A 25,968-nucleotide genomic window follows, 5' to 3' on the forward strand; every position below is an offset into this window, starting at 1 on the left:
CATTACTTCGTAGCAAAAAAAAGGTGTTGTCTAAAGGCTTCTCTTTGTTGAACTACTTTATTCCAGAGCTATGCGCCAACTTCACTTAATGTTTTCGTCACGCCAGTTGGCTAAACCTTTAACCAATTGAATGCCCTGTCATCGCCGTTTAGCTGATGCAAGTTAAATTGGTTGCAAAAGAATAGTATTTCTTTTTTTACAAGATGCTCCTACTCTTTCGGGATTTCCTTGTCTAAAGTTGATTAGCTTAGTTGCAAAGTCGTTTAATTTGCATAATCTGATCTTACGGGCTATAATTAAAGTGTCTTGCTTGGTCACCGTTTTCGTGATCTAACATAAAAACAACCAAAGTCAAGAAGTTCTTCCATTGGTTGGATTTCTTGCAATTTTGGATATTATTATTATTATTATTATTATTATTATTATTATTATTATTATTATTATTATTATTATTTCAGTAGATGAAACCTATACAGAGGGAACAAGCACACTGACTTGAAATTCAGGCTTCCGAAGAATGTTGGGTTCAACCTCCCACTGCAGACCCCAGACGCGAACCCGCGGCATCTGAGCGATACTAACCACTATACCAGCGGACCAGGATACGTAGCAAAGTAAAGTTAAATATTATAGTCAGTCATTCTATATAGAATATATATAGTTTTCGTATCAAGTTAGGGTAAGTAACGCGAAAAGTAATTGTCTATGGGATAATTATACTTAATCTTTTTCCTCAGTAGCTAATCGAACTGTCTAAAGTTTATTATATATCTAAAGTTTATTATATATAAAAATGAAATCTCAAAAGCAAATCCCTATTTATTTCTCCACTGCCATTATGCAAGGACTACTTGTTTGCGGATTTATACTAATTACACTACTTGCAAATATTTCTTGTTCTATGGAGGCTTTAGTAACAAATTAATAGATGTTTTTCGAGTGTTGAATTTAAAACATTTTTAATATTATCCCAATATTTTCTAAGACTTGGATCTTTCCCAAGAATTTTAACCCAGTATGTATCCACCTTTGCGGCGTGTTTAGAAACGTAAACAAAAGGCTATAAATATCATAAAAGATAATGGCCCAAAAGAAATATTAGTCCTAAATAACGACCCCAGATAGTGGTCAGTATCTAAGAAAGATCCCAAGACTTCGCACAACTAAACCTGATGATTGATAGGGGTAAAAAAAAAAATGACTCAATTTCTATAATTCAAGGTATAACAAAAACTCTCCAGTCTCCACTGTACAACAAAGTCTTCTAGAAAAGCCAAATAACACTTTTTGTTGATTTCAAACACGACTAAAGTTGAAAAACTTTTATTCTTGAAAATCGCGAATAAAATTATGCACTTTCATGCAAATGCGCACTTTATTACTTTCTCATCTATTAGTGTGCCAGAGCATTCAGGAACTTGAATGCGCCTTTTTTTCCACTGTGGTATTTCAAGAACTGAACCCAATTTTTTTTATTCACTTCACAACGTAGAAGTATTAAAATCCAAAAGCAATCTCGGACCGGAAACCTTACCACTCGAGATTTCATTAAAATGCTTCCAAATTATATTATTATTTTTTAAATTAGAACGTAAACGATGCGAGAAACAAGAGTGAAATATAACCTGCGCCCTACTTCATTAACTGACATAACCACCAGAAAAAAGTGTGCTTTACATTACCAAACTGTTCAAAATAAAAATAACCATTCATATACATAAACCACAGCACTGTTGTCTAAATATACGCATACAAGTATTATATTATTATTATATTTTTTTTTTTTTTTTTTTTTGCTCTATCACAGTCCTACAATTCGACTGGGTGGTATTCATTTAGTGGTGGGATTCCGGTTGCATCCTGCACCTCCTTAGGAGTCCATCACTTTTCTTACTATGTGTGCCGTTTCTAGGATCACACTCTTCTGCATGAGGCCCGGAGCTACTTCAGCCTCTAGTTTTCCAGATTCCTTTTCAGGGATCTTGGGATCGTGCCTAGTTGCTCCTATGATTATGGGGTACGATTTCCAACTGGCATATCCCATATCCTTCTTATTCTATTTTCAGATCTTGATACTTATCCATTTTTCACTCTCTTTCTCTTCAAACTCTTGGTGTCCATGGTATGCGACATCAATGAGTGATACTTTCTATTGACTTTGTCAATCAACGTCACGTCTGGTCTGTTTTTTGCAACGTATCACCCTATCCGTTCTGATACCATAGTCCCAGAGGATCTTTGCCTGATCGTTTTCTATCACTCCCTCAGGTTGGTGCTCGTACCACTTATTACTGCAAGGTAGCTGATGTTTCTTGCACAGGCTCCAGTGGAGGGCTTTTGCCACTGAATCATGCCTCTTTTTGTTTTACTGGTTCTGTGCAAGTGCCGGGCATTCACTTGCTATGTGGTTTATGGTTTCATTTTTCGTATTGCACTTCCTACATATGGGAGAGATGTTATTTCCGTCTATCATACTTTGAAACATATCTGGTTCTTAGGGCCTGATCTTGTGCCGCTGTTATCATTCCTTCAGTTTCCTTCTTTAGCTCTCTCTGTAGCCATTGCCAATTGTCATCGCTGGCTAGTTCTTTGAGTCTGTCTCATGTATTGTCCGTGCATTGGTTTGTTGTGCCAGTCCTCTGTTTTTTCTGTCTTCTCCTGTCTCTGGTATTTATTTCTGGGTCTTCATCTACTTTTATTAGTCCTTCTTCCCATGCACTCTTTAGCCACTCGTCTTCACTGGTTTTCAGATATTGCCCCAGTGCTACTGTTTTCGATGTTGACGCAGTCCTCTATACTTAGTAGTCCTCTCCCTCCTTCCTTTCGTGTTATGTATAGTCTGTCCGTATTTGCTCTTGGGTGTAGTGCTTTGTGTATTGTCATTTGTTTCCTGGTTTTCTGATCTATTGCTGCGGAGTTCTGCCTTCGTCCATCCCACTAGTTCCTGCGCTGTATCTGATTACTGGCACTGCCCATGGTGTTTATGGCTTTTCTTTTATATATTCCGGCGTTGAGTTTTGACTTGAGTATCGCCTTGAGTCTCTGCATATATTCTTTCCTGATCGTGTTCCTTCATCTCTTGGTGTTTTATATCTCCTCCTTCCATTATTCCCAGGTATTTTGTATCCTGTCTCATCTATGTGTTGATGTTGCTCCCATCTGGTAGCTTTATCCTTCAGTTCTCGTTACTTTGCCTTTTTGTATGTTGACTAAGGCCGCATTTTTCTATTCCAAACTCCATCCTGATGTCTCCAGATACAATCCTTACAGTCTGGATTAGGGTATCTATTTCCTTGATGCTCTTACCATACAGCTTGATGTCGTCCATGAACATCAGATGGTTGATTTTGTTGCCTCTTTTCTTGAGTTGGTACCCAGGCATCCATCTTCTGTAGTACTTTTGTCATGGGAAGCATGGCATACTACGAAGAGTAGTGGGGACAGTGAGTCGCCCTGGAAGATCCCTCTCCTGATATTAACCTCTTGCTAGTCTTTTTCCAGAGCTTGTAAGTATTGTATTCCAGTTGCGCATTGTATTTTTGAGGAAGCTGATGTATTTTTCCTCTGCCCCATATATTTTCAGGCATTCTATTAGCCATGTGTGTGGTATCATGTCGAAGGCTTTCTTATAGTCTATCCATGCCATGCTTAGGTTGGTTGGTTTTCCTTCTCCTTACTGTTTCTTCATTACCATTTGTCTATCAGGAGCTGGTCTTTTGTGCCCCTACACTTCCTTCTGCAGCCTTTCTGTTGGTGGGGGATGGTGTTTGTCTCCTCTAGGTAGTTTGATAGCTTTCACTGATGATACCTGTTAGTAACTTCCAACAAATTTATTGGTAGCAGGTGATAGGCCTTGTAGTTTACTGGCTATATTTCCCTTACTATTTGTCTTTTGGTACTAAGGATGCCTTGTTCCATCCTTTGTGGTCATCCATTGGGTGCTTGGTGATTTGAGATACAATGCTGGAGTTGTTCTGCTATTCGTGGGTGTAGGGCCTTGAAGTTTTTGAGCCAGTATCCATGGACTTCATCGGGACCTGGGGCTTTCCAGTTTGGCATTTTTTTTAGTTGGTGTCTGACTGTGTCTGTCGTGATGTCTGTGAATCTTTGCTTTATTCTCCCTGTTTTCTTCTTCCTTGACTTCCTGGAGCCATGTTGCATGTTTGTTGTGTGATTACCGGATTGCTCCATATGTTTTTCCCAGAGTCCTCTTACTTGATTCGGCTTCAGGAATTTCTGGGTGGTTGTCTTCCCTCTTAGTTGGCTGTATAGTCTTTTCTGGTTGGTTCCGAATAGTTTGTTCTGTTGGTATCCCTTATTCTGTTCATGTACCGTTGGATCTTGTGTGCTTTGGCCTTAAGCCTCTGTTTACATCTTTCTATGTGTTGTTTAGTCCCCTCGTACTTGTATTTCTCGTTGAGTTCCTCCCTTTTTTTCTTGCTTCTAGCCTTTTTTCTGCCATCTCTTTCAGTTACTCAAGTCAGATCTCATCACCATTGATTTGCTTTTCCAGGCGCTTTTCCAAGGAGGTTGGCTTGTTTTGGCTTTTGTTTTGGGTTTGTTGGTTGGTTGACGGTGGTGTGGTGTTCGAATCCCAATCAGTCTGCTATAATCTTTGCTCCTGCAATTATGTCAAGTTATTGTTTCGTGATACTGGTGGTGTGTATTAGGCCCATTATTTCATTGACCTCACGTGTTTTCTCCCTTAATTTCTTGGTGTTGTAGGCTTTCATGGTGAGGGGATCTTTGTTCTCTCTGTATCTGGCTCCATCCATTGTCTAATCTTTTCTACCCATTCCGTCCTCTCTGTTACTGCGTCGGTGTTTCTTCGTGTGTCGTTGTTTGATACCTCATCCTCCCTGTCGTCTTCTGTGGCATCGTCTCTCAGTTCGTCTTCGTGTAATTCGTTGTCGTGTGACATTTCCCTTTCCAGTTCTTCTCTTTCTGTTGGGGAGGAGCCAGTTCTTTTTCTTTATGTTCCTTACTTGGTCTGCCAACCTCTGCTCTGTTTGGGGGGTGTTATTCCTCTCATTCCAGATGTTGACCAATCTTCTTCTATATCCTCTCTCCGTCGGGTTGCTTCTGATGTAGCATCTCCATATTTCCTTATTTTCCTTCTCTTGCCATTTCTTCCTTTTTGCCTCTGTAGCTCCAATCTCAGGCTTCATTACTGTCGTTGTGGTGATCAGTTGCTGGATGACGACCTCCAAGTACCTGACCGTCTTCCCCTACAATTGGGTTGAATACCTGGTTGCCGGGACGAAGCTCCTCTGTTGCCAGAGGTTCCATTTACGTCGTTGTCGTTTATTCCATCATTTCTTTCCATCATTGCGAGTTTTGCTATTTAAAAAAACCCATAGCTGGACCCTACCCCATCAGGGATAGGTACTCTTTACAGCTGAGTAGATGAGGAAATTATGGTAAAGATCCTTTCCAAGGAATCAACGCCGAGGAGAGGCGGTCACCCATCCAACGACTGACCAGCCCCAATGTTGCTTAACTTGAACTTAAGTCTATTGACGACCTAACCCACTCCTCCACGGCGCCCCACACATTTTATTATTATTATTATTATTATTATTATTTTTTATTATTATTATTATTATTTTATTATTATTATTATTATTATTATTATTATTATTATTATTAATTATTATTATTATATATAAAGGTAGGAGACCCTCTCTCATACATGATTTGTTAAAGAGGATGGCGGCATCAGCGGAATTGACTTTATATATGGTCTTTTCAATTCTTCTTATTATGCCGATCTGATGAGAAGAAAATAATAAGAAGAATTGAAAAGACCATAAAAAAAATCAAAAAATCTCGCTGATGCTGCCATCCATCATCATCATCATCCTCATAACATCATCATCATCCTCATCTCATCATCATCATCATCAATCATCATCATCATCAATAATAATAATAATAATAATAATAATAATAATAATAACAATAATAATATTTTTTTTGCTCTATCACAGTCCTCTAATTCGACTGGGTGGTATTTATAGTGTGGGGTTCCGGGTTACATCCTGCCTCCTTAGGAGTCCATCACTTTCCTTACTATGTGCGTCGTTTCTAGGATCACACTCTTCTGCATGAGTCCTGGAGCTACTTCAGCCTCTAGTTTTTCCAGATTCTTTTTCAGGGATCTTGGGATCGTGCCTAGTGTTCCTATGATTATGGGTACAATTTCACTGGCATATCCCATATCCTTCTTATTCTATTTTCAGGTCTTGAGACTTATCCATTTTTACCCTCTCTTTCTCTTCAACTCTGGTGTCCCATGGTATTGCGACATCAATGAGTGATACTTCTTCTTGATTGTTGTTGTTATTATTATTATATTATTATTATTATTATATTATTATTATTATTATTATTATTATTATTATTATTATTATTATTCAGAAAATGAGATCTATTCATGCAGAACAAGTCCACACGAGCTATTGACTTGAAATTCAATCTTCCAGAGAATAAGGTGTTCATAAAGAAGAAAGTAAGAAGAGTTACAGAGAATCCCTACCGAAAGAGATAGTTCCAAACAACTTACCGGAGTCTCTCTAGCAAGGAAGAAACACGAATTATGTCCTGGTCCTGTCGAGGGACGAAGCACTGCATATCGTAAAACCGTCTCTCTTTCTCCATTATCTTGCATAATGTTCGCTTTCACTTCTACCACTCATCTTGCTAGATAAACAGACATACCGTATTTCTTCTTTTATTTTTGTGAAAGATTCAGGAATACTGATGCAGCTAAATAGAATTCACGAGTTTAAGCTTATGCGTCTTCATCTAGCTGTTACGATGTACGATTTAATGTATCACTTCAATGGATTCTTGTTTTTTTTAGTGACACCACAACAGAAAAACAGAAACTGAAACATTTTGCACCAAGAAGTCCGCCGAGAATTAAACAAAGCCTTCAGAGCAATGCAGCAACAGTAAACAATGTTATCCTCAAAGTATCGAATCTCCGCGTCCAACAACAACCAGTTATTATCTGTATGAAAAGCCTTTAAGCTACTTCCCTGGAAACTGCAAGTCCTCTATATGTATCGAGTCCTTGGGAATCACCAGATAGCCTAACGTTTGCTTTCAGAGGTAACGATGCCATTCTTAATATTTATTGAACACCTTGTTACGGTCTACTAGAATAGACTAGAATACAATAGTGTATAGACTTTGGGCCAAACGCCAATTGCTGGGACCTATGAGGTCATCCAGCGCTGAAAGGGAAAGTAACAGTAAAGAAGGTTTGACAGGTGCAACGGGAGGAAAACCTCGAAGTTGCAATAGGAAGCAGCTGTAGAGAGGGTAGAAAGTCGGGAGGAGAAGCAGAGGTTGCGCAAGGGCGGAAGGGACCGTTGCAAAGTCCCTAAGTAATGCTGCCTGCAGTGCGCCACGTGAGATGCAATGATAACACTACCCATAAAGGGGAACGGCCAACCAGATTCTGTTTAATCGAACCTCCTTCTACTCAATTTAAAATGGACACGTAAGGAATCTGAATCTTCAAACATAGAGTTTTGGAAGTATATCGAGCAGTTTTGAAAACAAAATCGAACAGTTTTGAAAGCATGCTATCTATGAGTTTTGAAAAACCAGCGAGCTGTTTTTGGAGTGTGCAATCAAACAGTTTCAAAATCTTGGTATGAAATCTTTTAGAAAGCCTGCTATCTAACAGTTTGCGAAGCTTTTAGAACAGTTTTCGAAGCCTCACATCAAAAGTTTGAGAAGCCTGCTAGAAAAGGTTTCGAATCCTGCTATAATGCATTTTTCGAAGCCTTCTATCTAAACGTTTTCGAAACCTCGCATAAAACAGTTTTCGACGGCTCTTACCAAAATGTTTAGACGCCTGATATAAAACAGTTTTCGAAGCCTCCTATCAAAATGTTTTAAAAGACTGTCATAGAACATTTTCGAAGCCTACTATGTAATAGTTATTGAAGCCTGCTATAAAACATTTTTCGAAACCTACTATTTATCAGTTTTCGAAGCCTCCTATACAACAGTTCTCAAAGCTACTGTCTAACCGTTTTCGAAGCTCTCTATAAAACAGTTTTCGAAGCCTCCTATCAAAATGGCTTAGAATCCTGCTGTAAAACATTTTTCGGAGCCTCCTATCAAAATGGTTTCGAATCCTGCTATAAAACAGTTTTCGAAGCCTCCTATAAAACAGTTCTCGAAGCCACCATCTAACAGTTCTCGAAGCCTGCTGTAAAACAGTTTTTGAAGCCTCCTATCGAATAGGATCAGAAGGTTGCTATTAAAAAAAAAAAAAGTTCTGAAAGCCTGGTATCAACCATCTATTAGTCCTGAAATGGAAAATACGACAGACTCCGTTCATTCGAGTATCATCGTTTCACGGGACCTTTTCTGAACGAAATTGAATCAAACGTTATATTACTGTATAGGCAGGTATGATTTTTCCAAGCGAGCTATTGCAATAAAACGCTCCTGCAGCAGGTTACAACAAAGGAAAGGAGACGGCCCGGCTTTATTTGAAGCCCTATAAAAAGGTTTAACGCGAAAAATCAAATTTCGTATTGTCTTTCTTTTTAGTATACGTCATGATCATCATCATACATGCCACTGTTCTCGTTACTGTTATTGTTTTTGTTAGTGTGAGTGAGTGTGTGTGTGTGTGTGTGTGTGTGTGTGTGTGTGTGTGTGTGTACAAAAAGTCATCATCATTGTTCTACCCGCTGTCTATGTTCTATTTTTAATTGATCGTATGTGTTTCTCATTTATCATTTATTTATTATGAACAAATATCTAAGTTAGTAAAATTACAGGATGTACGTAGTTCTCATGATTAACCTTTGTTCTGCTCATCCCCTACTTCCATGTTTACTTCACTCATTCTTTTACCCTATTTCATTATCAAATTAATTGTTTCCAATACACCGAAGGAAGTTTCTTACGTATTTGAACTTACGAAGAGTAAGTTCAAATACTTGAAATACACCGTTGATTATTTTGTCTCATTTCAATTATTCTCTCTAACTCTCAATCATTTTAATTCTCCAGTCATTCTGAATGGTTTATAAAACTACATTCTACCGGTTAGTGATATCAGAAGCAAATGATTCATCATTTTTTCGATTTGAACGTTAAGGAAATTGACAATAGGTTTAGTCCGTTAACTCGATCCTAAGCCAGATTTCGTGGTAATAATCAAACCAGTAACTTAGAACATCGATCAAATTTTGTCAAAATTTATCTTTTCATTAATCATTACGATTAATCACATCACTTATTCCTCTCGGAATTATTATATTATATACTTCATTATTCACATCTCATCATTCTTTTCAGACCGGGTCATCATTCTACATTTTTCCTTCAGTCACCACTGAGATTAATCATACCACTTAATCTTCTCTGAATGACTCTTAATCTCGTCATTCTCCTTATTGAATAATCGCTCATCATTCTTTCCACACCAGCTATTCATCTTTCGTTATCACTTCGTCCCTCCCCTCCTTCCCCACTCTCACTCCTTACCTGTAGGAAGCTTTCTCGAGTCTTGGAGGGCGAGGATGGCGCCGAGGTCGTCCTTGAACCAGGCCTGGGGAAGTTGAGGCTGAAGCCTCCCCCTCCACTACCCTGGGCAGGAGCAGCAGGGGCCGAGGTCTCGCTGGAAGCATACTGGGTCCCTCCGCCCCCACCACCTCCCCCTCCGCCAACGACGCTGCTGCTGTTGCTGCTCACCTGCAGAAGTCGCCGACGAAGGAGAAACTTTTAATCAAGGCTCGGGTCTAGGGGGGGAGGGGTCTTAGGTTTTTTTTTTTTTTTTTTTTTTTGCTAACTCAAAAAGTAGGGATTTTTTTTTTTTTCTAGGAATCAGTGATGTTTAATGTATACATATATATAAATATGAATCTTTACAGGAAAAGAGTGATCTGAATTAACTGTATGTTCTAATCAAACTGCAACTAAGAAAATTCCAAAGCGACGTTACACACAATTATGATCATAAGAAGCCACAAAGTGCAGTGCAATGAATGGCGTAAAGTGAACTTATATATAAAGTAACAATTGTGAACTCAAAATTGAATATCTCTTTTGACGGGACAAAAATTGGGGAATTTGAACATATTAAAATGTGCTCGACACTTACACTTACATGCGGCTGAAGGAAACTAAATTATCTGGATGTGAAGAATCAGGAGGAAGGGGATAGACGGGGAAGATGAAAGCTACGACAGAGATCACCGAGGTGGGGAAAAAAAGAACACTCACCTAAAGGGGAAGGAATGACTCCGAAGGGGAAAAAAAGGATAATGCCAGGAAGGACTAAAGGAAAATATATTGATGAAGATTGGATCAGAAGATGGCGGAATAAAAGAAAGGAAAGAAGCAAGGAAGAAAACGTTATAGAGGGAAAAAAACAAGAAGGAAATAAAACGAGAGCTTATGTACATTACGAAGCACTATCTATGAGAAAATGATACAATGAACCTCGCATTAAAGAATAATTTCCATAACTAGATTAGAGAGTTAGATTCTTAATCTATTGAAGATAAGGAAAAAGAGTGATATTAGGCTAAAGAAAGTATTATCACCTCAGTAGCTAATTAAAAGAATAAACATAACTTGATTCATAGCTGTAAACTCCCTCTGAAGAGCCAACTAACCAGGGGATTTATGAAGCAAAGGGTTTACGAAGTAGGCGATTACCCAAGGTCATTCGCGGCCATTCTAACGACTTTACGAGGTGCTGTATAAGCGAATCAATTAAATGGCCGAGGCAGATAGGGATATGGGAGCTAGGTCAGCACTTCATAACATTATCACACAGTAAATGTGAAAACGCTCTGAATATAATTCATATTGTTATGATAAACGAATATAAAAGTAATACTTATAAGTTTATTTTCAAATTATAGTCGTATCGCTCCTTCTTTTAACGGATTTGGCATCACTTTCAATAAAGACACGAATGTTTTTTTTTTTTTATATATATTCACGAAGCCAATATTTTCAGTATCAGTGGGAAATGACAATTAAGAGGCAATCTTTATTCCAAAATTAAAGGACACTGCAGTATATGGCATTTTACTGCGCCCAGTTTCTAACGACAATTGTTTTTTCAGAAATGTTTGATATCATGAAGAAATTCACGGTGAACGATCTTGTCGAAAAGTAAAAAAAATAAAAACCTACGCCGCAATAAAAATTACTTTTATTCCTCACTAAATAAATGACGAACTTGTTCTTATATGTGATAGTGGAAAAAACGAAAAAAAATTGGGGGGAAAGTAACTAATGATACTTTATCAATTACAAAATATTCTACATATATATATATATATATATATATATATATATATATATATATATATCTATATATAATATATACATATTCTGTATAATGATCACAGGACGCAAAAATATCAGCCTTGTTCATTAACATTCTTTGTAGTATAATAATCAATGCATCGTAAACGCCCTCTCTTCCTTTGGGTCACACGAATTTGAGCTTACGTTCAGAGGAAAATTACCGTTACGGGAGAACGCCGTAGGAGCGACACCATGATAAAGATATAATCCAAGTATAGTGCCAGATATAATCCAATTATAGTGCCCTTATTCGAAGTGGGGCTTAACTCTGAAATGTCCTGATTGCATGACGGAAAAATTGTTAAGCAACCGGGCTTCCAAGTACCACTTAGCGCGCTCGCAGTAACTTATGGTCAGTAGGACTGTAGGGAAGAACGCGAGCGGTGTTAGATATCTTATAAGTTAAAGGTAAAACTACACTTTTTATTCTTTCTTTGGCTGTTTCTGGTATTCTGTGACCGTCAGCGAAGGAAGATAATGCGACTGGATAGTTTTATGATTTCACGCAAGGAAAACAGAGAGAGAGAGAGAGAGAGAGAGAGAGAGAGAGAGAGACGAAGAGCAGAGAGAGAGAGAGAGAGAGAGAGAGAGAGAGAGAGAGAGAGAGAGAATGCAACTGGATAATTTTATGCCTGCACGCAGAGAGAGAGAGAGAGAGAGAGAGAAGAGAGAGAGAGAGAGAGAGAATGCGACTGGATAATTCTATGACTTCACGCAGGGAAAACAGAGAGAGAGAGAGAGAGAGAGAGAGAGAGAGAGTTTTGTGATGCTCTGGCAGTCAACATGAGAAAACAACTGAAATTCTAGCTATGTCCTACTTGTAAACAAAATCTCGTCTATACATATCCACTCTACATCCAAACATTGGCACGATTCTCTCGTGGGAACTAGACCTAAATTGAAAGGATTTCTGGATCTAGCTAAAAGGTTACCTTGTAATACACGAGGTGTGGTGGTGTTTTAAGGCTAAAATTGAGCCCGGTGGAAATGGACAACATTTAAAAACAAAACAATAAATAGTGCAGTGAGGTACTGACAGGTGCCTGAGGACTTCATGATCTGCTAAAGGACAGATTAGAAACTGTAGGTGCGGTATTTAAGGTATTTTAAGGCTGACATCAGCAGGTGGGAAGGGGGGGGGGAGGGGGGGGTGGGTGTTGAAGGAGGGGGGGGGAGTATAGGATACATCGTAATTAAATAGTGCGGTAAGGTCATTGTGAATTGCTGGTCGTAGTAGCTGTGTCGTGATATTTATTATTATTTTCTTTTTTTGGCTTTCTAAAGTTGCAGACTTCTATTCTACGATTTCTATTGGGCACTAAATATCTCTCTCTACGTCCCAGTCTCTACGCTGCTCTTTCCACCACCAAAGTAAAAATGAAAAATTCAGCTTTATTAAAAAATACAATTGATTTTCAGCTTTATTAAAAAAAAGACAATTGATTTTCAGCCTTATTAAAAAAAAAGAGAATTGTTTTCAGCTTTATTAAAAAAAAGAAAAGAAAAAAGGAGATTGTCGACAAGGCTCCAGGTGGGAAAACATTTCGAGTTACCTGGAAAATTCGGTAAGATTGTGTTTTCGGTTCCGCTCGAAGACGGAACATGAAAACTCTTTATTGGAAAAGTAATTTAGGAACTGAAATCAAATAAACCCAGTCACTATTCTAGATGCAAGCAATCAAAGATTACACTCACATAAGGGAATACATTAACTTAGGAATTCATACAAAATAAACCAACGTACATAACTGAATAAAATGTACCGCAAATAACAAAAGAAAATGAACACGAACAATTTCTAAGTATATCCAAGATCTTAAACCCACACCCTATTACAAAATGTAGCCAATAAATAAAATGAAACGACAAACTATCAAATACCTCGATACAGGGAAAAAAAATCATGTATCTAATAATTCATCAAAGGAAGACATATGTTTAAGTATCGCATGTTTGCGTCAATGTGAGAGAATTCTTCGTGAAATTTTGATCGAGGTGTACAGGCGTTATGAGTTTGAATATATCATATTTTAAATTTTCACTCGAATTGGATAATCAACGTCTGACTTTAAAACAAGATCTACCAGGTAAAATCATATTATGAAACTGATCATCTTATTTATGTTTATACTTGGCGGCCAAGAAATTCTTGAGAGCGAAATTATTCAAATTTAGATAGATTCATCAGCGTAATTCTTTTCACACAAGAGTACTGTAACGTTAGGAATGGCTTCAGCGAAGAATTGAATTTCTAAATACGTTGGTTTTTTGTCAAAGTCCTTCTTTGCCTTCAATTATACTAAACTGACGATAGAGAAGTTATTTTGGAAGTTGATGAAAGTTAAAGTGAGCTATCAAAGAAAATCGTATCAAATTGATCACTATCAACATCACTCATTTAAACAAATGAAAGGAAAAAAACACTTCAAACACCTTTGCACAAATGTAAAACTAATTAATGATGACAAATAAAGAGCTACCACCTGGATGGAATCAACCTGAAGCTCAAGAAAAAAAAAAAAACGCGAAAAGTCGAATTTCCTAATAAAGCATACGAAACTGTCGACTTTGCTGCAGAAAGTCGGTTGGCTGATTATTCACAAGAGAGCTAATGAAAGACACCTTTAGCCAATAGGAGCGATCCCCGACGTCTCTCGCATTTCGACCGAGAGATGATTCCTGAGGGCGAGACTGTCTATCTCGTCGTAAGGCAAAGCTACGATATCTCTCTCACAAAGCTCCGTTGGGACGAAAATAATAATAATAATAATAATAATAATAATAATAATAATAATAATAATAATAATAATAATAACAAGAGTCACTAAAATGGCGAAGACATCATCAGTGGTGTAAATGTGTATGTATGTGTGTGTATATATATATATATATATATATATATATATATATATATATATATATATATATATATATATATATATATATATATATATACATATTTATATATATATATATATATATATATATATATATATATATATATATATATATATATACATATATATATATACACACTGTGGATTGTTCACCAATAATAATAATAATAATAATAATAATAATAATAATAATAATAATCTAGACGTTATTGATTGGGATGAAATATAACTCAGATATGATAAGACATTGTGTTTACTTTTACGTTATCGAGCTCGGTCGATATAATTCAGAATTCACGTGGGATTTTTACCTCTCTTTATGTCGTGGCTAAATAATATGCGCAGACAATAGTTATACAATAAAAACACTTGAAAATCATCTAATCTTAGCATAGCATTTTCTCTCATTTATTCTTGCTAGGGTATGTAAATATTTATACGTGTGTATTCATACAGCTTTGAACCTTCGTTACAAGTATTTTTGAATGCCCAAAAGTGAAATTAACACAAATTAGGTAGCAAAGGAAATTTGTCTTTAATGTATTCATAACGCTTATGGTGCGTCGTACAAATACTGTAAAGAAAAACGCTCTCTATACCACAAATAAACGTAATCTTTTAATTTGCTCAAACAATATATGTTTTCTTGACTGAGATTACCATCGTTATGATTAAAAACTAAAAGGGAAAACAAAGCGAAGTTTAAAGATAAAATAAAAAAAGCTTTAAAATTGAAAGTTAAAAAAAATGTTTTTTTCTAAACTCATCATGAAGGAAATACCTTCATGCGAGGTGCCCAAAATAACAAATATGCGAGAACATGAAAAAATATTCAGGGGTGACCATAAAATTGGCAAAAATATCCCCAAGTGAAAACGTACAAAGAAAATGGAATTCATACTGGACGAATGCCCCTTTTTAGCGTGTGGCTTTAGCAGTAGAGACTGGAACACTCATTTGATCTAGTAGGTGGGTTGAAACGAAAGTGACTTGTGGCGGTCAGACCTTTTGGTGATGGCCTCAGTGCAAGTTGGATTACGTATGATTGTTTTGTAGACTTTAGTTACATTTTCGACGTGAAAAAATTTTGTGTGCACAGATGTCTTTATTGAGATTTTCTAGGGGTTTAAGTCTTTGATCTGGGAAATAAATTGATATTTGTATACCAGGTTCTTTCGGTTCTTAATGAGGCTTATTTTTATTGTATTTTGTTCTGAGCTATGAACTCATGCGAGAAATAATTTAACAGATTTCATGAATCTTTATATTGCAATGCAAATGTATCTAATTTAACAAAAATACATCACACTCGCAAACATTACTATATATATATATATATATATATATATATATATATATATATATATATATATATATATATATACAATAGAAAGCATGGTGCTTATGTAAGGTAAGGGAAAAACTATTACCATTACGCTTATTAAACGCCTCATATCTCGTGCAGTTTTGCAACGCCTCTTAGAATGATGCGAGCTATGAGAAGACATACGAAATACAAGCTATATAGGTTCTCTCTTAATCAACTTAAATGGTCATTCCACTAAATTCAAGATTTTCAATCTATTTGTATTCAATCACATTAATTTTTGCACTTGTGTATGGATAGGTATCATCAATTTTCAAACCGTTGGCCAATTGCGAGATTCAAAGGGCTGCCCACCACAAGTTGGAACTCATCATACGAGTGAGTTGAACAACGAATATCATGATCACCAATCATTGTCATCATCATACACGATTAATCATCAAATCATTATCATCAGCCACTTCAATGAAACCAGTACCTGGTTAGGCCTCGCCTGCAGAAGAGGACGAGGAGGTTAGGGTCGAAAGAGAAAGCGAGAGAGAAAAAAACATACAATTAGTGGATTAGCTTCAAAATGGTGTTTTATTTTTGTTTGTGTGGGTGGAATGAAAGGCATGAGGAACTCATTGCTTCATCTTTTTATACATCATGATACATGGAGGCTTCCTGTTAGAGGATATATATATATATATATATATATATATATATATATATATATATATATAATTATATATATATATACATAATATATATATGTAAATATATATGTATATATGCATAAATATTTATATTTATATATGTATATATATATGTATTATATATATATATATATATATATATATATATATATATAGATATAGTATAGATATATATATATATATATATATATATATAATATCATGATTCATATTTATATATAAGTATATGTATATATAATGTATTATATATCCAAATATATTTATATACATATATATTCTATATATAAATTTCTGTCCAGTGAGGAATGAAGTGACCGAGATGTTCATAATGATGCTAACTATACCAGAAAGAAATACATTCGAAAATTGGATAAGTTACTTTGAAAAAAGTGAGGAAATCAGGAGGACTCAGCTAGAGCTTCTAAAAGAAGGATTGGTTGCTAAGATAAGATAAAACATATAAGATTACAAATAAAAAGATGATTATAGTTCTTTGGAATACGAAGTATAAATATGAGCTAATATACACATAAATATATGTATACGTATTTATATGTATGTATGTCTGTATGTATATATATATATATATATATATATATATATATATATATAAATATATATATATTTATATATATATTATATATATATATATATATATATATATATATATCTATATATATTATATCATATAATAATATATATATATATGAATGACAGTATCTAACGTATAACATCATTAAAATGAGAAAACCTCCACTAGAATATAAAATGCCCTACAAACAGCCTCTACTCCGGTTTCCGTACGTTTGCCCTACTTCAGAAAAAGCGATCCAACAGCCACGAAAAAAAAAAGATTAAATAAAAACGTATTCCTTGTCTTAGTATGTAAGGAATGCCATGCTCATTACCAAGCCTATGGTAACATCACGTAGAAAAAAAATTAAAATTCTGGAAAATGAATGAAGGGAGATGAAAAGCTGTTTGACAGTCTCACATCATTTTTCCTTGGAAAAATGGTTAACGTCAAGCAAATTAACTGCCACAAATAAATAAATAAAAAATGTACATTATATATAATTATATATATATATATATTAACATACATATACAATTTTTATATATATATATATATATATATATATATATATATATATATACATATATAATTACCGTATATATATTATCATATATATACATACATACTTATATATATTATATATATATATATATATTAATATATATATATATATATAATACATATATATACATACATATATACACTAATATATATATATATATATATATATATATATATATATATATTATTTGTTTATAAAAATGCAGTCCTTAATCATCCCGTGTTCCAAATGTCTATATATACATGTGCGTATATCATATAATAGGTATATAAATAAATATAGATATAAATATATAGATATATATATATAATATATAGATATATATATTAATAATAATATAAACACAATGAAACAAAAATACATGTATATCCAGTTAATTCTCTTGCCTAAAATACTGCTATATCAAGTCTCTAATTAAAATTAAATTGATACTTAAGAGGAAGTGCCTGTGTTCATGCTATTTATAAACGAAAGTGTCACATTCGCGTCTACTTAGGTGCATCGGGCTTAAGAAGCAAGTGTAAAATTTGCTCTTTTTACTGGTTTATTGTTTAGTCTTTTATGTTTAGTGGTTCTGCAGTCTACAGCTCTAATGATATTAATTAGTGTTACTAAATAGTAATATTAGTGAGGTTATAACGTTTATTTAGTTCTAGTAATATTGATAAGAAACGGCATTACATTGTCCACTGATTTACTTAATACTCATCTGTCGTATATTTAGATATGACTGTATATTTAATAGTAATAATTTCATGATTATTTTTCTTTGAGATGGCAATAAAAAAACATGGAATGGCTTAACGTTTCTAAACGGGGGATCTGAAGATCTTGGGCCCAAACTGAGTACAGCTTTAAATCTCCATCTAAATTGTTACTCAAAATTCCAACACACCACTTACCTTTCGGCCCACAAAGTACAGGAGGGCTCAAAAAAGATTTCTCATTCTTTCTGTGTGACCAGAGATCAAAGTGTCAAAGTGATTTGAAAGTGGTATGAAGAACGTGCACTCCACTCAAGAAAGGAAAAAAAACGTGCTATAGTAGATTCACATCAACCGTGCATTTGCTGTCTAGGCCAGTCCCTTACGACGATTCTGATTGGCTGTTGATAAGCCAGTCACAGGACTGGAAACTCTCAGTCTCTCTTGAAAGTTCACATGGGTAGGATCTATGTTCCACCTCTCCTAAGTATACGTCTTTCAGGAGAGGTGGAACATACATCCTGCCTATGCGAACTCTCTCGAGAGACTAAGAGTTTCCAGCCCTGTCATTGGTTTAGCAACAGCCAATACGGAGCGCCGTAAGGGACTGGCCTAGACATCAAATGCAGAGTTGATGTGAATCTAAAATAACACTGCATTGGGTTGCTGACGACTACTACAGATCCTAAGAAACTGAAGTGGACTCCTCTACGCAAAAAATTAAACACATATATATATATATCTCTGTTCCTCTTTGCTATTCTAAATCAAGGGTTCGCCGCCTCGTTTGTTCTTTTTCGTCTCTCATTTTTTCTTCGATCTGTTATCATGATTTGCTCTAACATCTTCTAACTACTGGTTTTCTCTCACGTCTAAAAACCCTCAGTCATGCATCTCAGGCGATCGTAACGGAGGAAGTATTAATACCTGTTGAGACTGAGCCTTGGGCTGAGCCTTGATTGGCGCAGGCGCCTGGCCCTGAGGTCGGCTCTGTGCAGCCGTCGGCTGAGCCTGAGCCTGAGCCTGAGCCTGAGCAGCCTGAGGCTGACCCTGTGGCTGAGGCGTGTTTTGAGGCGATTTTGCTATGTTGGTCGTTGCTTGCTGCCTCTCACCCTTTACAGCAGGGGAAGGAGGAGGAGTAGTAGAAGGATGTGGTGGTGGTGTTGGTGGTGGACGGAAGAGCGGGCAAAAGGGGGCAAGCAAGCGGTGGTGGGAGGAGAGAAAGAGAGAAAAAAAGGAGAGAGGGTGAAATCACAGCGGTCCTTTTTTTTTCTTTATTATTTTCTTTCTTTAAATTCCTTCAAATCAAAACTCACTTCAGGCAACTCTCTCTCTTAATCACTTGTCAACAAAGATATTGCATGAAACAGGAAATATTCTTGACTAAAATAAAAAAAAGCTGTATGCAAATAGAAAGTTTTAACATTAAGAGATGGCGGACTTTTAATTAAGTGACATGACAACAGCTCTGGCTTGACTGGATGTTCTGATTTCAAATCTAGCCGATCAGATAATGGAAGCAGTTGGCTTTCTCGTCGCCGCTCAATCGCTAAAAGGTCAGACAATGTAAATCTATGGCAGCTGGAATATGAAACTTATCGCAGGAGAAATACAGAAAATATCTACTACGTCTCATAAGAATGTTCACTGTTGCATTCTGTGTTTCAGATTCAGCGTCAAGAGGAAAACAAACGAAATCTGTATTCACTGATTGATATATATATATATAGTATATATATATATATATATATATATATATATATATATATATATATATATATATATATATACATATGTATGTATATATATGCATGTATGTATGTATGTATATATATATATATATGCATGTATGTAATATATATATATATATATATATATATATATAGATATATATATGTATAGTATATATATATATATATATATATATATATATATATATATATATATATATATATATATATTTATTTATTTATTTATTTATATAGTCAAATGAACATTACGCTCAATTTGATTTAGACACACTGATCAAGAAAACTGAAGTCTCACAGAATACAACACTGAAATTAAAAAAGCAATAAACAGATTAAATAAACTATGTAGGGCTCATACTCTGAACAAACCGTACCACAACGACCTGTACCAGCAGTATGCCGTGCAGGCCTGAAGATTATAATCAACCGTCTAGAACCAGCAAATGACTTCACCTTGCCTAGCGGCGGAACACTGAACTAACACAATACTCCTAAAGTCCTAACCTAATCACGTGTCTATGCCTACGATCGCTACGCACGACTGCGCTAGGTACAAGCTGATCTAGGTACGATTTGGTTCAGGAGACGTGTATCAGCATCTGGAGGGGAAAAGAACGTAGTGCACGGCTTTTGGAGAGAAGGGAAGTAAATAGCTTGAATGAGAATAGTTTTGGCTCGAGAGAAGCATTCCAAAATAAATATCATGAGCTATGGAGATCAAGGGAGGGCGCCTGAAGATCTACGCCTTCAATAATTTGGAGGGGAGGGCTATGGATGAGGGACTTTGTTGAGTCAATAGTCATTCAAATGGAACTCATTATGGAAACCAGAGTTTTGAATATGGGATTTATAAATGGTTCTGATCTAAGAAAAAATGGAAATTCATTGCATGTTTGTGGTGATCAACTGTTTCGGGTTTAAATCAGCTGGAAATGAACAGCAAAGAAGAGTACTACTTTCTCTTGCACTATTTCAACTGAACAAATTTTTCTATTTGACAACATTCAAAGGCATCTTTTGACACACAACATTACAGGTCCCTTTGTGAATAACTTGGAGACAAAATTAAATTTTCCCCCTAACCTGATATAATGCAAATACTTGCAGAGGAAACTCCTTTGATTCTTGAAATAACTACAGATATTAGTGAAAGAATCCCAACATTCCCAAAGTAATGATTCATTTCCAAACAATGGAAATAAATTAAACTTTATCACAAAAACCAGAGTGGGAGAAGGAGGAGAAGGGACACTGCCTGAGCCTTTCATTACTCAAAATCCTTCTGGTACATTCCTGTATCACCCTCTTTTTATTACCCTCCCTCCCTCCCTCCTCTTCCTCCCCCATACCACTCCCTCCTTCTCCCCTTCCCTTCCTTTCCAGCTGATGAAACCTCACTTGAGGGGAAAGCCTGAATTGAGCGGCGGGGGGCGGGCGGCGGGGAGGTTTTTCTTCAAGTGCCCTTACTCTGAGAACCTTAAAGTTATAGAAAGAACGAGAAAACGGAAAGGAAAAATAAAGGAGAAACAAAAAAGTCTCCAAAGAGGTTTCCATTTTAGGCGGTCCCCTCTTTCTCTTTTTTTTTTTTTTTTTTTTTTTTTTTTTTGTTTACCTCGTCCTGGGTCTCGTTGGGCTTTGATTGGTTGGAGGTGATAATTTGGATTTAGTTGATTTTGCTACATTCATATTATCCTTAACCTTATACAATAATAAAGACTGTATGTAACAGCGTGTATATATTATATATATATTATATATATATATATATATATATATATATATATATATATATTATATATATATATATACATATATATATATATATATAAAACACAATATACATATGATAGGTATATATATATATATATATATATATATATATAGTATCATATATATATATATATATATATATATATATATATATATAAAATATATATAAATTACATACATATACATATGTAATATATATATAGATATATATATATTTATATATATATATATATATATAATGTATGTATGTATATATATATATATATTTATTATATATATATATATATAGATATATATATATATATATATAGATATATATATACACGTTTCATACAGAAACCCTAAATACTAAAACTTAATAAGTAGAGAAAAAAGGTAAACAGGAATCTCTTAATCCTTGTTTTTGGCAATATCAAAACAAAAGAATCTATCTTTTAAGAATATCTTGCAGATGTCGGGCAAATCATACAAGCTATCTTTTTAATGCGAACATATTATCAAACCAACCTACAAACAATTCAACATTCTTCTATCCATTAACATTTTGTAACTTTGTTTGTAATCTATTTTTAAGAAGGAGATTTTAAAAAAAGCTATTGTTATTCAGGGCAAACGCCAAGCTTTGAACATCTTTTGTTGTAGTCATTTGTATTTCTAAATTGTTTATTAAGCCATTTTTAAATATCAAGAGAGACGAACTCTCTCGGGTGAGGCTGAGTTGCCAAACAGGGAATAAAAGATCACCGTCACCTTCATGACAACAGATGTTAATTGTTACACTAGAGATAAATGTTATTTGTAGATCAGGGGCAAAAAAAAAAAAAAAAAAAAAAAAAAAATACAGTATTGGCATGCTGTCACCCACACCTAGAAGCAACACTGATAAATAATTGAAAATGTTACATAGTTGGTCATTACTCTTCAAACTAAAAATAAAAGAATGGACAATTAATGACTTGTATTCGTGGGGAAACGTAGACTGATATTGTGTTGACATGTGTCAGATTTAACCTAAATAAAATCATCTGTATTAATCAATTGACATCATATTGCTTATATAAGTATTAAATAATGTTGGCATTATTGCCTATATACTTATAAACTACTTTTAACTATGGCATACTCTACTTTTATTACCTTATGAATACTTAATTAACAATAACAATGTGGAAATATATTTGTAAAGTCAAAGATCAAATAGGATTTATCTATGAATTCATATGAGCCACAAACAAATGCTTCCGAACCATGAATTGAAACACCTCTTGTTCCCAAAATTATTTCCTTCATCGATATCTTAAAGCAAATGATTATATATATGTGAATATATAATAATTTGATTTGAAAGAAAATATGACAAAAATTGTCGACGATATATCTTGTTGTTCTTTTTAATCTGTCATTCATACTATTATACATACACACACACACACACACATACACACACAACACACACACACACACACACACACACACATATATATATATTAATATATATATATATATATTAATTATATATATATATATATATATATATATATATAATATAGTATAATATATATTATAATAGTTATGAATGACAGATTAAAAAGAATAACAAGATGTATCGACAATTTCTGTCATATTTTCTTTCAAATCAAGGAACAAATATTATAACAGGTACCTTTTAGATCAGTTAACGCCATCATCCCATTAACTTGAAAATGTTCTAATCTTGAATGAATTAACTAAACTTGTAAATGTTTTACTCTTGAATGAATTAACTGAAGAAAATGAGTCACGCGACGCTCGAACGAACTAACAATATTACCGATAAAAGGACGTTTAACTCGATTCAAACTCAATATAACTCACTGATGAAGGAGAGAACTTCGGGAAGGAAGAGGATGGATTTAAAAATCTCACAAATAATCTCCGGGTGCCACCGACTCACCTGTTGGGTAATAACTTCTTGCCTCCTAAGCGCCGTTTCTTCATCGTCCAACTCGGAAGAAAGGTCCCCAGAGGAGAACCTGTGGTAATACGAAGACATTGCGGAATGAGTGCAGTGTGGATAAATGGAGAGAGAGAGAGAGAGAGAGAGAGAGAGAGAGAGAGAGAGAGAGAACACTGGTCTCTACTGCGTAATGTAACATATATCTAAAGTAGAAATACGTGTCCCTTCGTCTGTACTTCAAATACTTAAAACCTGATGAGAGAGAGAGAGAGAGAGAGAGAGAGAGAGAGAGAGAGAGAGAGAGAGAGGACTGTTCCCTAGTGCGTAATTTGACATACTTATATGTAAAGCCGAGATACGTGTCCCTTCGTCTGTACTTAAAAGATGATGAGAGAGAGAGAGAGAGAGAGAGAGAGAGAGAGAGAGAGATTGCTCAGCACAACGTGAATACTGAAGGAACCAGTCATAGATTGTTACTTTTCCTTAAAATGTCAGATTGGGCTAAATATCTACTAACACACTCATCAAAAGCCATGATATCAAGTCTGTATCTATCATGTACAGTGGGGACAGTGACACAATCAACTAAGAATTACCGGAACATCAACGATTTTAGGTAATAATAAGTATTCATCATCATTCAATTAAATTTTTCGGTAAATGCACTTGTGCCTACGAACAGAACCTTTTACGATAAATGTGTTTCAACAGAAGCCTCATATATATATATAATATATATATATATATATATATATATATAATATATATATATATATATATATATATATATATATATATATATAAGTAGTATGGAGACAGGAGCAATCACTCAGGGATAGACTATTGGAGTAGGGAGACGCGTTCTGTCTTTCATCCATTTATTTTGCGCCGACGTTTCGTATCAGCTTGATACATTTTCCAGGCTGAAACGATTACACATCAATTGCGTATAAGTAAAAAGATACACACAATGTTTACCAACACCAAAAATTAAAAACCTTTTAATAAATTAAGAATAAAAACAAAAACAGTGTAAAAACAGAAAACACAGAATAACAGTGAAAAGGGCTAGGAGCGAATACAGAGAAACAAATTAGTTAAAAAATAATAATAATAATAATAATAATAATAATAATAATAATAATAGAAAAATATATAATAATAATAATAATAATAGAACGAACAAGACGCCTACCCACAGCGGTAGCGGAAGGAGAACTGACACGAAAAATTGTTATGGAAGGGAGTGTAAACAAAACAACAGGTAATTAGGCAATAAACAGTTGGGTGGAAGACGATTGGTGGTTAAGAGAAGGTACAGTTAGCTTGATTACTATTGATTCAAGGGTGGTTAGTTCGTCTATATGTCGGGTTCTTCCTACAATATTAAAATGACTGGGCATCTGTGTGTTTTGCAACTTTTACTGTGATTTCTTATGTTAGATTGTTCTGGATTTGATAGTCGACAACCCGTTCTATGGCTAATTCCTTGATGAGAGGAAATTTCGGACTTTTAGCAGCCTCCTGGTGCAATCGATGTAAGTGCCGAGATCACATCTGGACAATTATACTTATAAACGACACCGGAGGCAAACAGGGGCTGATCTTATCCTTGACTTGGAAGAGTGAGCCGATAGTTCGGGGGTTTATGGGAATTAGTTTCAAATTAAGGGCAGGCAATTGCTCATTGAATAGGGTGATACATTTTTTCCTAAATTTATTATTATGGAGAAAGGGAAATCTTAGCAACATACGGAGCTTGGGGACACTATGGACTATTGGAGGTGGATTGAATTTCAGATTAAGTAGCCTATTAAGGGATCTATGAAAAATTGCTGGAGGGAAATAATTATCCTTAAAGTAATAGCAAGGAAAGTCACTTCAGTATGAAAGGTAGACCAGTTTGATGTCAGATTAATGGCTCTATGGAGGAGAGTTGACACGGAATTCATTTTAAAGTTAAAAAACATGAACTATAAAAATTGGTCCCCAGGACCAGTAAAGGTGCTCTTTCTATAAATACCAGTATGAAAGCCAGACTCGTCCTTGGATATCCTCACATCAAGGAACGGAAGTGAATTCTGTGTTTCTGTTTCAACCGTAAATCTAATGTTATGGTGTGGTTGTTTAAATACTCAAGAAAGGTATCAGCATGGTAATTACATCTGAACAAGGCGAAAGTGTCATCTATGTAGCGTCTATAAAAGAGTGGGCGGAAATTAGGTGGGCATACATCTAGAGCTCGCTCCTCCAGGGAGCACATAAATATGTTAGCAAAAGTAGGACCCAGAGGGCTTCCCATGGCCATCCCCTCAGTCTGCTTAAAAACCGTATTATTAAAAACAAAGGGCGTATCCAGCACGGCTAATTCTAAAAGCAACTTGA

At 35.1% G+C, this 25,968-nt stretch overlaps 2 protein-coding genes across 2 annotated transcripts in view; both read right to left on the minus strand.

Annotated features, from left to right (window-relative positions):
* The window catches only part of LOC135201549 (uncharacterized), a 103,966-nt gene that overhangs the window by 67,530 nt on the left and 10,468 nt on the right, over nt 1–25,968 (minus strand). The window lies entirely within an intron of this gene.
* Nucleotides 8,701–23,679, minus strand: LOC135201919 (protein no-on-transient A-like). Its single transcript, XM_064231216.1, has 5 exons — nt 23,581–23,679; nt 21,490–21,510; nt 19,054–19,239; nt 16,064–16,078; nt 8,701–9,729 (listed from the first exon to the last, which is right to left on the minus strand). Exons 1-5 carry the CDS (start codon nt 23,677–23,679, stop codon nt 9,469–9,471), a joined length of 582 nt encoding a protein of 193 aa, XP_064087286.1. The 3' UTR covers nt 8,701–9,468.

The sequence above is a fragment of the Macrobrachium nipponense genome, chromosome 28 (genome assembly GCF_015104395.2).
Source record: "Macrobrachium nipponense isolate FS-2020 chromosome 28, ASM1510439v2, whole genome shotgun sequence".
NCBI lineage: Eukaryota > Metazoa > Arthropoda > Malacostraca > Decapoda > Palaemonidae > Macrobrachium > Macrobrachium nipponense.

Bases quoted from the DNA above. Each gene is read 5' to 3' on its own strand.
- LOC135201919 (XM_064231216.1), bottom strand. From the start codon at position 23,679: ATGTCTTCGTATTACCACAGGTTCTCCTCTGGGGACCTTTCTTCCGAG. The intron at 21,511-23,580 runs GTGAGTCGGTGG...AACCAATCAAAG, and splicing joins AAGAAGTTATTACCCAACAG to CCCAACGAGACCCAGGACGA. The intron at 19,240-21,489 runs GTAAACAAAAAA...CCTGCTGTAAAG, and splicing joins CCAACGAGACCCAGGACGAG to GGTGAGAGGCAGCAAGCAAC.